General features: G+C 38.5%; 1 protein-coding gene across 4 annotated transcripts in view; it reads left to right on the forward strand.

Annotated features, from left to right (window-relative positions):
- The window catches only part of dnah5l (dynein, axonemal, heavy chain 5 like), a 384,422-nt gene that overhangs the window by 202,509 nt on the left and 168,146 nt on the right, over window positions 1-13,767 (forward strand). For all 4 annotated transcript variants that reach the window (XM_048552307.2, XM_048552297.2, XM_048552277.2 and 1 more), the window contains 6 exons: window positions 326-460; window positions 2,707-2,896; window positions 3,134-3,351; window positions 4,715-5,026; window positions 8,731-8,820; window positions 8,951-9,187. In XM_048552307.2, the coding sequence (XP_048408264.2) occupies window positions 326-460; window positions 2,707-2,896; window positions 3,134-3,351; window positions 4,715-5,026; window positions 8,731-8,820; window positions 8,951-9,187 (1,182 nt within the window). The remainder of the gene's footprint in view (window positions 1-325; window positions 461-2,706; window positions 2,897-3,133; window positions 3,352-4,714; window positions 5,027-8,730; window positions 8,821-8,950; window positions 9,188-13,767) is intronic.

Here is a 13,767-nt window from a genome sequence, read left to right on the forward strand (position 1 = left end):
CAGGTTTACTTGTAGAAGATAGCAAGAACTGCAGATGCTGGAGTCAGAATCAATATAGAGTTGAGCTGGAGGAACACAGGCAGGTCAGACAGTGTCAGAGGAGCAGGAAAGTCAACATTTTGGGCCTAGAAAGGCCTACAAAGGCCCAAAATATCGACTCTCCTGCTCCTCTGATGATGCCTGACCTGCTGCGTTCCTCCAGCTCTAATCTGTGTTGAGGCTTACTTGTATTCTACATTGTGTCTAACTTTTACAACACCTTTTAATGTTCATTGTTGCTGACAATGATGTTCGTATGGTGTTGCTTATTATTCTACATTGGCAGGTGCACTATGACTTTGGTTTGCGTAATATTCTGTCCGTGCTGAGAACTCTGGGCGCTGTCAAAAGATCAAACCCAAATGAACCAGAGAAGACCGTGGTGATGAGAGTTCTGCGTGACATGAATCTTTCTAAACTGGTATGTGTACAGAAACAGATTTGTATCTTGAAGGATGGTCTTTTGTTCCTATTCATTGCTTTTAAATGAAATATTACAATATTTGGATCTAGTCAATACATGGGTACTATTCATTGTACATTTAATTTTTTTTAAATCAGTAATTTTGTTTGATTTGATCGATGGATTGCATCTACATATTTTGAAAGAAACTATGATCGAGGTGGCATTGGGTTCTTACTTATATTTAATAGTTTATTAGAAAAGTCTCTATTGCCAGAGGACTGGAAGATGAGATAATTTAATCATTGTGTTTAAGAAGAGGGGTGGAACATATCCAGAGAATTCTAAACAGTTGACAAACATCAGCGGGATTAAAAATAATGCAATCTTCACAAGAGGAGAGAATGGAACAACATCTGAAATGAGAAACAAAATCAGAAATTGCTGGAAAATCTCAGCAGATCTGATGGCACCTGTGGAGAGCAATCATTGTTAATATTTCAGAACCAGTGACTCTTCTTCAGAATAATCGCTGGGCCTGAAACATTAACTCTGATTGCTGTCCACAGATGCCGTCAGACCTGCTGAACTTTTCTAGCATTTTCTGATTTTGTTTCTGATTTCCAGCATCCGCAGTTCTTTCTGTTTCTCTTTTCTAAAATGAGAAACATAATTAATGAATAGTCAACATGGGTTTTGAAAGGGAATGTCGTGTTTGACTAGACTTGAAGTTTTTGAAGCGGTAACAGAGACAGTAGACAAAGACAACGGAGTAAATATAACTCACCTGTATATTCGAAACGTGTTGATAAATACCCTGGAATAAACTTTTGAATAAGGTCGAAGAATGTGGTGTTAGTGGACAAGTGACAGAACGGATTACGCTCTGGTCTCAAGACAGAAAGCAGAGATGCGATAAATAAGTCTGGTCATTCAGAGTGACAGAATGTACTGGTCTTCCAAAGGATCCATGCTGAGTATAATACTGAGGCTGGGCTGCAACAAGCACAGGAAAAGGTGCCTCTGATAGCCTGGCAGCTTCTGATAAGGCAGGGCTCTAACATCGATGCCTGTCATTCACTGAGGAGCTCGCCACTCAGCTCTTAACTCTTTGATCTGGCAGGGTTTCTCATTGGTGGGGGAGGAGAGGCAGTCACCATTGAACACATTCTTACGTGCATTTAGGAGCTGGAGAGTTCAATCTCAGCCATAGGCTATGACAGCATAGAATGAATTCATTCACCCTATTGAGCTGTGTTGGCTGTTTTGAAAAGGAATTTTCATACTCCACCACTTCTTTGCCATATCATTTCCGTTTTTCTCCTTCAAGCATTTATCTAATTCTCTTTTCAAAAGTCACTCTTAAAATCTGTTTCCATTGGCCTATTGGGCATACATTGCAAATCCTGAACACTTGTTACTTTTCTTTGTGTTACCTCTGTTTCTTTTACTGTTTGCATTAGTGTTATTTTGCACTTTGCTTATTAAGATTTTAGCAACTAGACATGAAAGGGACCTGAGGGGTAACATTTTCATGCAGAGAATGATGCAAGTATGGAATGAGCTGCTACAGAAAGTTGTGGAGGCTGGTACAATTACAACATTTAAAAGGTATCTGGGTGGGTGTATGAACATAGGCCAAATACTGGAAAATGAGACTAGATAATTTGGGATGTCTGGTCAGCATGGATGAGTTGGACCAAAGGGTCTGTTTCTGTGCTGTACAACTCTATGACCATGACTCCAGTGTAGGAAATAAATCTCAGAATGCCTGTGAACATTAAGAACCCTTTAGGTTTTGTGGGAAATTATGTTTTCTGACTTGTATCACTGGTGGGTTAGAGTAAGATGTAGCAACGTATAACTTGGGAAGAGTACTGATTGCATTATTGCACCTCAGTTTACATTTTTGCCTGAGGTTTCTTTTTTGTGGACGGATGGAAGCCCTGACCACTAGGAAACAGGTCTATTGGGAAGATCAAGGTGGATGTCAACACCGTTGTAAGTCAGCATAGATACCTACGCTTAATTTGCACTTCTGCCATTTTAAACAGGACAATAGTAACATGAAAATTATCCCTCTGAGTTTGTACTGCTTTTACAGTTGAGCTATGTTTCTCTATGTAGGTAGTAACAGACATCAGAATGTACATTTTAGGGTCCTGTCCAAATCTATCCATGTTTTTGTTTATGTGACAAAACTCAAATAATAGAATATCAAGAGAAAGGATTTCACAATGAAAAATATATTTATTCTAATTTAGGTGGATGAAGATGAGCCTTTATTCATGAGTTTGATCAATGACTTGTTCCCTGGAATTACCTTGGATAAAGCTGGTTATCCCGAACTAGAAGCTGCTATCGAGAAACAAACAATCGATGCCGGGATTATTTACCATCCTCCCTGGATCCTGAAGCTCATTCAGCTCTATGAAACTCAAAGAGTCCGACATGGTTAGAGTGCACTTTATTGAAGAGTGCAATGAAATATGCTACAAATGTGATGCATGTGCAAGTTAGAAAAAAACTCATCCATACATTTATGATTGAATTGGCTTTCCATCTACTACTTTATAAATAACCATTTAAAAGTTTTAAAAATAATTGCAATTAATTTTCCGGGATGTTTCATGCAGTTGTCTATTGTTGATTCTATTTTTTTTGTAAAACGAATTGTTGCATCTGTTTTAGGTATGATGACTCTCGGCCCAAGTGGAGCTGGGAAAACAAAGTGTATCAATACCTTAATGAAAGCAATGACAGATTGTGGAGAGCCTCACAAGGAGATGAAAATGAATCCAAAGGCAATCACAGCTTCCCAGATGTTTGGGACTTTGGATGTTGCAACAAATGACTGGACAGATGGTGTTTTCTCTACATTGTGGAGGAAAACATTGAAAGCAAAAAAGGTAAATTAGTGCTTTCATATGTTGTTTGCTAATTTAGTGCACACGATAGGAGATTAGATATGTTTTTGAGAGCTCATTTTGACAGATATTGTGTCATAAACTATGTAGCTGCAATATAAAAAGTTTATTTGTTGTATCTGTCGAATTTTGTATCAAATGTTAGAAAGGTTATAAGATCTCTACTCAGCTCTTCAGTGATTTTGGTTTTCCAGTGATAGTCATGCCTATATTGTGGCATGTGTGGCTTAAAATTATTTTTATAAAAACAAAGTAAAAGCTAGATTAATTATTTAGAAGAAAAGCAAATTTGATGATAAAACTAACCAAAACAAAGTTGTCCAGAAGTGATTTATAAAATTAACATTTTTCTTGTCTTGATGCCATCAGGGCGATACCGTCTGTTTGGAAGCATAAACCACTGAGTATATGCCATTGCTACAAGTACACTATTATGCCTCAGCATAAACAGGAAAGATGAGTTGAGAACTATAACTGATGTTTGGTTTTAAGATAGGGTTAGGGTTAGCTGATGGAATAATTAGTTAAGATTTTAGCTGCTCTGTGTACCATAATGATATTGTGTACAGAAATGAGCAAAAAATGTTCGGAGAATAATTGTTCACTGTAAATTTTTCCTACTCATACCGATTTTGTATAGGTCCAGAGTAGTTTTGTTGCCACCATTGCCTGTTAGCTCCTAATCAAGCAATGTTTTAAATCTCTTTATAACCTTTCCCCTCTGAGCCCAACAATTCTTTGAAATGTTTGCGCTCCTCTAACTCTGGCTTCTTCTGTATTCTCAACTTTCGTTGCTCCATCATTGTTGCCCTTCCATCATCCAGGCCCAAGTTCTGGAATTCCCTCCCTGTACTCTGGTTCATCTCTCTATTTCATCCTCTTTCCACCTTTAAGACACTTTAAAACCTGCCATTTTGACAGTGCTTCTGGTCAATGAAGAGTGAATTGCATTTGGACCTTTTATTACATTAAAGACTGATGATATGAGTTGATAGAGAAGTGATAGAAAGTTATAGTTCATCTCCTAGCAATAGCATCTATCCAGTTCTTCCCAATTGTATGGATTTTTATTTTAATAAACCATTCCAAAATATCTTTACCATCTTTTATATTTTAAAGTTGATCTGTGTCTGACTTGGTCAACTTGGAAATCTAAACCTGTAACAAAAAATCATAACAACAGCAAGGTAAGTTTGTGAAAATGAAGGGCATGTACATCCAAAATTTTTAACTATACATATATAGACGTACATTGTGCATACTTGGGTAATGTAATTGTGAAGATTTCTATCTATTTATGGGAAGTTATTGACAGGGAAAATCTTGCAAAATATTTGTCTTGCAGGGAGAACACATATGGATTGTATTGGATGGACCTGTTGATGCCATTTGGATTGAGAATCTTAACTCTGTTTTAGATGACAACAAAACTCTCACATTAGCTAATGGTGATCGCATCCCAATGGCACCAAACTGTAAAATTGTTTTTGAGCCTCATAACATTGACAATGCTTCTCCAGCTACTGTGTCGCGAAATGGCATGGTGTTTATGAGTTCATCAGTACTTGACTGGAGGCCTATACTCAAAGCATGGCTTCAGAAATTACCCACTGCACAGTCAGAGATTCTTTGGAACTGCTTTGATGATGTTTTCCAGGTATTCATTGTTTCAGTTTTATTAATGTAAACACTAAATATGTTCAACTTCAGTTAAAATAAGCTAGTGCTTTGCAAGAATTAATCTGATTTACACCCAATGTATTTTTAATATTATCAATTAAGCCAAAAGTTTCAATAAGTTATGGAAATCCAATGTGACTGGGACAAAAATAAAAATGAACGCATCTCTTGTGTCTTGACCTGTCTGAAGCTTTTGACGTGATACAACTTGCTGTCCTCCTCCAATGCCTCTCTATTGCTATTCAGCTGGATGACATAGAATCATACAGCAGGAGAAAAGGACCTTTGGCCCATGATGTCTGTGCTGGTCAGCAAACACCTATCCACTTTAGTTCCATTTTCCATTTTCCATCTGGTCCGTGGGCTTATTTGTTACAGTGTTCCAAGTGTTCATCTAAATACTTTGTAAATGTAATGATAGTTCCTGCTTCTACCATTCTTTCAGGCAGTGAGTTCCACATACCACTGTTCTCTGGATGAAAAATTCTTCATTGAATACCCCTGAAACCTCCTGCTCTTACCTTAAATTTATGCCCTTGGTTATTTACCCCTCTACGGAGGGGAAATTATTTTTCCTATCTCGTTTATTTATGCTCCTTAGAATTTTGTAAAACTCCATGAGGTACCCCACCAGCCTTTTGGAGGGCTCTTAGGAAAACACCCCCAGCCTATATCATCTCTCTTCATTCGTAAAACACTCCGGCCAAGGCAACACTCTGGTGAATTTCCTCTGTACCCTCTCTAATGCAATCACATTTTCCCTTTATTGTGGCAACCAGAACTACACACAATACCCAGCCATGGCCTTACTAAAGTCTTATACAGCTCCTTCATGATGTCTGAAATAGAAATAAAGAACTGCAGATGCTGGAAAGCTGAAATGCAAACAGAAAATGCTGGAGTAACTGAGCAGGTCTGGCAGCATCTGTAGAGAAAAGAATAAAATTACCATATGACAATCCCATCTATATTATCCCCTCGTCTAAGGCTTTTCTTCTTGCTATTTATAACACCATCAATTTTGTGTCATCTGCAAACTTGCCACTCATACTGCCTATATTCATGTCTGTCACATTAATATATATGTGCCCACACATATGAGATGGGGATTAATTTGCTTTTTTTGCAAACTTAGCTGTCCACTTGGAGTTAGAGGATCATCCGCAATGAATTCTCCCGCTGCTTCTCTGTCATAATCTTGGGGCCTCCCAAGAACATTGCCTTTTTCCCTTCCCATTTCTCATCCCAATACTGCCCTCAAATCTACACTAACATTACCTCTCTCAACTCTTTCATGGTCTCCATGTTGTCAGACTGTCTTCCTGACACCCATGGTTGAACAAAAATATTCTCCAAGCAAGTATCAGGAAGAGTGACAAAATTATCTATGGTCACTACTTTTTATAAAATTCATTTCTATAATACCACCCAACACTGCCATTCATCAGTTCATCTGCTATTGGCACACTCGTTGTGCCATTGATACCTCTCGGCTTAATTCTTCAAAAACATTTCTTGATGAAATTCCACTTATATCATCCAAGAACCTGAAGTCATTCAAAATTCTGCTGTCCACGTCCTAACATGCATCAAATCCCCTTTGCCCACCCCATCCCTGTTCTCACTGATTTACACAAATCTCATGGTTATGGAACATCTGGTTATTAACATTTCCATCCTTGATTTTAAAACTTTCCATGGGGTCTGACAAGGACCCATCAATCCCAACCTTTCTAATTTGCTATCCAAACTGCCATGTGGTACTGTATCAAATTCTTTCTGAAAGTCCAAATGTGCATCATCCACACAATTACCCTCATCCATAGCCTATGTCACGTTGTCAAAAAACTCAGTTAAGTTTGTCAGCTATGACCTGCCCTTGACAAAGCCGTCGTGACTGTCCAGTATTAACTTATTTTTCTCTAAGTGCTTTTTATCTTATCACATAACATGGCCTCCATCAGTTTTCCTACTTTTAATGTCAAGCTGACAGATGTGTAGTTTCCTTGGCCCCTTTCTTTAAAAAAACCACATCACATTTGCAATCCTCTAGCCCCTGGGACTAATTCTGTGTTCGGTGAGGCCTGGAAAATTTTTATCAATGGCCGTGCAGATTGCTCCTTTATTTCGCTCGGCAATCCAGGATGCAATCCATCCGGGCCTGGCGACTGCTGTACCTGGAGTGTTGCCAGTCTTTTTAGTATGTCTTCTTTATCTATTGCTATAATTCATACTTTCAGCTAGGCCATAATGACTACTTTCTAAATTGGCAAGGGCAGAAACAAATTCCTCATTTAGAACCTCTGCCATATCTTTTGATTCATTGAGCAGCTTACCCTGCTTGTTTGCTATGGAACCCACTAAGTCCATCAATAGTCTATTACTATTAATATGTTTGAAGATTGTGCTACTATTTGATGTAGCACAGTCTACTAATCTTTTCTCAAGCCTCCTCTTAGCCTTCCCTATTCCGACTTTAACCTGTCTCCTGCACTTGAGATATTGTTCCTGATTTCAATTGCTGTTATTATTCCAGTATGCATCATATATCTCCTTTCTCTTCTTTATTTCCTCACTAATATCCCAAGTTCTCAATATCCTGAGTACCTTAACTTTGGATACCCCATATTTATTTCTCATATGTATGAAACTACTTGTATCCTATTCATTTCCCTTTTAAAGTCTCCTATTTTCATCTTCTATTTTATCCACAAAAATGTGCTTCTAGTAAACCTGCTCTATTTCAACAGTTAGAGCACTATAGTCTGTCTTTTTCCAGTCTGGGATCTTAAGCCTTGTATGATTTTTATCCTTTTTCAACTTAATATTGACTTTTATGTATTATGGTTGCTATTTCCTAAATGGTCTCCCACTCTGATGCTCTCCATTTGGCCTGCCTCATTTCCCAGGACTAGATCTAGCACCTTGGTAGGATTGGAAATGTGCTGTTCCAGAATGTTCTCCTGTACATTTTCCAGGAATTTCTCTTCTTCCATGCCCCACACTCTCCATTTTTTCCAGCCTACCCTCAGTAATTAAAATCACCAGCTATCACGACCCATTTATCCAGCAGTTTTCCATAATATCCATACAAACGTTGTCTTCTACCTTCTCTCCACTATTTGGACATCTCTGCTCCCTTCATTTTTCTCAGTTCCAATCCTCCCATTAATTTTAATTTAGGAACAACAGTTCATTCAAGGATTCTCTTGCTACTTTTAACTAAGACTGCTATGCCTTCTAATTTTTTTTCTACCCTCCCTATTTCTGCGAAAAACCTTATAACCCAGGATATTAAGTAACCAATTCTGTTCTGGCTTGAGCCAAGTTTCTGTCAATGCCTATCACCAAAGAACAATTTTTGCTTCCAGTTTCCCAGATTTGTTCATGATACTCTATGTATTTACATACATACAATTTAACCCTGCCCTAATTTCTTACTTGCCCATTGGAAGGCAGCTATTTCCTTGTTCACTGTCAACGCTCAAGCCTTCTCTCACATTCCCACCACTTCTCATTCTTCTGTCGTCTGTTCATTCTATGACAGTTTAATGTACAGTACAGTTTTCTAATTCTCTTTGTTGAGACAAAGCTATTTCACAAATTTCTGATGACCATATCCCCGTTTCACTTGGTACTTTTCCAAATATTACTTAGAATATTTCATTTGCTCTTTTGAAGGATTTGATCAGTTTTGTTTTCACTGCTGTAACGCCGAAAATGCAAATTCTGGAATGCATGTACATTAAACAAGCCATTGACCTTCTGCAGGTAAGTGAATTGCCTGGTGAGAGAAGGAATATTTTCATTATCACCAAATATTTGAAAAAAATATATAAATTACCAAACATAAGAAAAATTCAAAACCAGTAAATAATGAAATAATGTAAATCTTTTTTAGGGCCTATTACCAGGAATTGAAGACAAGCAGCCGAGCACAGAGGAAGTTGCCCGTTTATTTATTTTTGCTGCAATGTGGTCAATTGGAGCTCTTTTGGAATTAGATGACAGAGCTAAAATGGAAAGCTTTCTGCAGAATCATTCTGCACCACTTGAGCTTCCAGTGACTGAAGGAGAAGAAACAATCTTTGAATTTGTTGTCTGTGCTGATGGTCACTGGGAGCACTGGTCAAAGAGAGTTAGTATTTAATAATTTTCAAAAGCTGTAATTAAGACGTTTCGTACAATTGTGGTTAATTGAATTATTGATACATAAACAGAGAACATTACCTTTCTGCTCAACAGACTGAAGAAACTTTGCACCCAAAGTGCATATTTTGCGTTAGTAGTCTCCTCAGGTCTACAGCAGCATCAAAGTGTGGAAAATGAGGTTGGGACAATATAAAACATGAAAAAAGCTATAGTCTCATAAAAGCAGTCATTACCTGGGAAAATGTGTACTTGACAAGCGCTATGTTACTTTCTTATTACAATTGTCGTTACAGCTTTTACTCAGTGTTCACAATCTTGCTTCATAGTCTGAGAGTTGTGTTCAAGCTCTATTTCATGATGAGATCACTTAATATAAAATGACCTTTCAATACAGACTTGAGAGTGTAGTTTATTGTCAGAGCTACAGACTTTCGAGCAAGCTGATAAGCTGAGGTCCATCTGACCTTTCCAGGATGTAAAAGAAACAAAAACATCATTTGAAAAAGGCTAAAGGAGTTCACCCTGTGCCCTGATCAACACTGATGCCTCAATATGATCAGAGTAGACTCCTTTTTTGAGTCTTTACTGTGTACATTTGGCAGCTGTATATGCACAAAATAAAACTGATTGGTCTACACTTAAACGTAACTATTGACAACTAATATGCCATTTGAAATGATTCCACAGACCCGACATTCCATCTCAAAGTCACCCATTATTTATACTTGGACACTCCTTGACATTGAACCAGTTCCCTCAGAACTGCTCTCAGAGTAGACAGGATGTCTGAAAATCCTGTTTATACCTGTCAGCCAGGGCTCACTAATTGGACCAGATTAACAGCCCAAATCAAGGAGCTCATATTCTATGCGGCCCACCTGGCTGACCTCAGTACAATCACTACACCATCTCCATTGAGAGATAGCTCACATAATTGCCTGTCAATCAGATCATTAAGAGCTGACACACAAGTGAGGTGAGTATGTCATCCTGTCGCAGACCTCAACACAGTAACTGGGGTTGCCAGAATCTCTTATCTAGTTGGACGTTTTCGGCTTCTGAGTTCTGGAACCCACTGGTTGAAGAACATTCCTTGGTGAATCCAGCAGTGCAAAGGTAAGTCTTTTGTTTCTTCTGGTTGAGGAGAAGTAGGTAGTGGGGAGAAGGACTTGAGGAGAGCAGGAATAAGCTTGTGGGTTAACTTTCAGAGTGCACTCCCTTGATCCTACCATTTTCTATACCTCTATTTACCCCCAGATTGTGTCTCCCCTAAATCTATCAGGCAAGTCACCAGGTCTTCTCACATGGGGGAATTAGCCACATTTTTGACCCACTAGAGAGGCAATTGATTGGGATTTGATGAGTTGAGTCCCTTATTTGACCATTAACTTATCAGTTAAGGGCCTTAATTAATGGCAAGTTAACAAAGTCTCCTGTGAACATCTTAGCCAGCAGTTGAGATAACAAAGTCTAAAGCTTGATGAACGCAGCAGGCCAAGCAGCACCAGAGGAGCAGGAAAGCTAGTGTTTCGTGTCAAGACCCTTCTTCAGAAATGTGAAATCCAGCTCTACACCTCGTTACCTCAGATTCTCCAGCATCGGCAGTTCCTACTATCTCTTAGCCAACAGTTAATTGCTCAGATGTTGAGAAGCAGATAAGATTGTGTCTAGGACCAACTATCCCTATTGTATCCCCATTCTCATCACCTCTCTTGCCATTTCCCTGGAAGGCAAAATCATGTCTTTTGGCTCTGTCAGATTTGCAGCCAATGGCTTCTAGTGGATCTTCGTGTCATTCTGATAACATGGCAAAGGTAGGGATCACCTGTGTGCAGAGATCTGCACACATGAGTTTGTTAGAAACTTGCTTCCTAAAATTGTTGTGGATGTTTCTACATCCCAAGCACTGCAGGGGTTCAAGAAGGCAGCTCATTATCAGTTTATCAAGACACAGTGTCAGGATATGGGGTTAACCATTTAGGACGTTGGATGCCTTCAAGGCAGAGACCAACAAATTCTTTATTTCACAAGGAATCAAGGGCTATGGGGAGAGTGCAGGGAGGTGGAGTTGAAATGCCCATCCGCCATGATTTAAATGGCGGAGTGGACTTGATGGGCCGAATGGCCTTACTTCCACTCCTTTGTCTTATGGTCTTATGGACAGGTTCAAACAATAGTGAACCTGTGGAATTTTCCATCACAGAACGCTATTGTAGCCAAGCAGCTGAATATATTCAAGCAAGCGATCCCTGAATTTCTACATTTTAAAGGCATCAAGAGGCAAGGGATAAAAGCACAGGAATATGGTTTTGAGATAGAGTGTCAACCATCAACCTCTTGAATGAAGGAGTAGGCTTGAAAGACTAAGTGGCCTTTTCTTGCTCCTAGTTTCCACATTTTATAGCATTGTACTCTATAAATAGAAATTGCAGAATTCTGGTGTAGAGGGATCTGGGTTAGGGTTAGTTGTCCTCGTATATAAAACACAAAAAAATTGATCAAGAGATAAAACAAATGATTCAGAAAGCAAGTAGAATGTTAGCATTCATTGCAAAGAGAATAAAATATAAAAATAAGGGATTATCTGGAGAATTGTGGACAATTGGTCTCCTTATTTGAAAAGAAGGTATTATTTTATTAGAAGCAGTTAAGAGAAGATTAATTCAATTCATTCCTGGATTGAAAGACTGAAGAAAGACTGAACACGTTGGGATTATTCTCAATAGTGTTTACGAAAATGAAACATATTGAAACATATAAGATCCAAAGGGGACTTTATAGACTTGAAATATGGAAGGTGCTTTCTTCTAATGGGAAGACCACAGTTAGGGTGTAGGATTTAAGGAGAAAAGGTATTCTCTTTGAGGGGAGATTTTTCTCTCACAGAGAGCTTTAATTTGTGAAATTCTAGTCGAGGCTAGGGCATTGAAATTATTCAAGGAAGATTTTGGTATATTTTTTGATAGACAAGGGAATCAAGAGCTATTCGGAAGTAGACAGGAAAGTGGAACTGAGATCACATCATATCAGCCATCAGCTTATCAAATGGTGGACTGGCTCAATATTTATCCCTCAACCAAACCTCATGAAAACAGGTTATCTGATGATTATCACATTACTATTTTTAAAATTTAGTGACTGCATTTTGGCTAGCATTATTTGCAGCCTGCAACAGTCGCTACACTTCAAAATGTTACATCATTGCTGGTATAACATTTTCACACATCCACTTGTGAGAACAGCATTGTACAAATGTAAGTCTTTCTGTCTCTCTGAATGGCCTATTCCCACTCCGATGCTCATATGACAAGTTAGCCGAAGTTTTGGGGTTGCAGATGGAGAAGAGGGTTTGTGCAAAGTGATCATCCATTTTGCCTTTACTCTACCTTTTTGCCTTATGAGCCGTGAGTAAGTTACATTGGATTAAACAAAGTTGGAATAAGATGCAGTTTATTTACAAACAGTGTTTGGGATCTAAATGGTGGCAAGGGAAAAAATGAAAAAGGCAGGCGTTTTGCATGAGAAGGTACTGTGAGAAGGGAGAGGCATATTGGAGATGAATGGAAAGAAAGGTAGGAAAGAAAAGAAAGGAACGAAAGAGGAAATAAGAGGAAGGAAAGAAAGAGAGAAAGAAAGACAGAAAGACTAGCATTTATATAACGCACTTCTCACAAATGGATGTATCAAAATGCTTTACAACCAATAATGTACAATAATGTAATACAACAGAAGCGTAGCTACTATTGTCTGCAAAATGCACTCGCTAAACTTCAGAAATAGCAATGTGATACTTATCAGATAACCTATTTTTGTGAGATGGTTTGGTTGAGGGATAAATGTTAACCAAGATAATAGGATTCACTCCTCTGCTCTATATCAGAACAGTGCTTTGCGATCTTTTATTTTTATCTGAGAAGTAGACATGCCCAAGTTCGAAGTCACCCAATATTACAAACAAAGAAGCATTCCATTTGATTGTTAAGTTTGGTTTTTGCACTCAAACCCTGAAGCAGGAATTGAAACTTGAACCCCATAACTAACAGGTAAATGTGCTGTCAACTAAATTGGCATAGCTAAATACAGATGATTATGTCTGAAAAGGAAGGGGAGTGAGACCTAGTTTCACTTAGACATTTATCAGAGCATCCTGGAGAAAATAGTCCCTTTGAAGTTTTGTTAGTGGAGGGAAAATTTGTTTGATGGTGGCATCGTGATAGAAATTCTAGAAAGGAAGGGGTAATGATCTGCTGGTGAGGTGAAAGGTGAGGACAAGGGTTCTGGAATGAAAGGGAAGGAATGAGAGCAGAGGTACAGACACGGCCAACAACACCACCAACACAGTGGAATGAAATTGTTTGGTAAAAGATAGATTTCTTGGTAGCACTGATGTAAAAAGGGGAAGAAAGGAAATAAATTTCTTGTAGGAAGTGGGTTAGGAGGAAATGTGGTGAACATAGTCATGGGAATCATTGAACTTATAGTGAATGTTGATCTTGGGTGTAGGTGTCAGATATTGATATATTTCTACACTCAGAAATGTAGACTGAGAAGCTGAGGAAGGGTAGT

Source organism: Stegostoma tigrinum, chromosome 2 (assembly GCF_030684315.1).
Source record: "Stegostoma tigrinum isolate sSteTig4 chromosome 2, sSteTig4.hap1, whole genome shotgun sequence".
Taxonomy (NCBI): domain Eukaryota; kingdom Metazoa; phylum Chordata; class Chondrichthyes; order Orectolobiformes; family Stegostomatidae; genus Stegostoma; species Stegostoma tigrinum.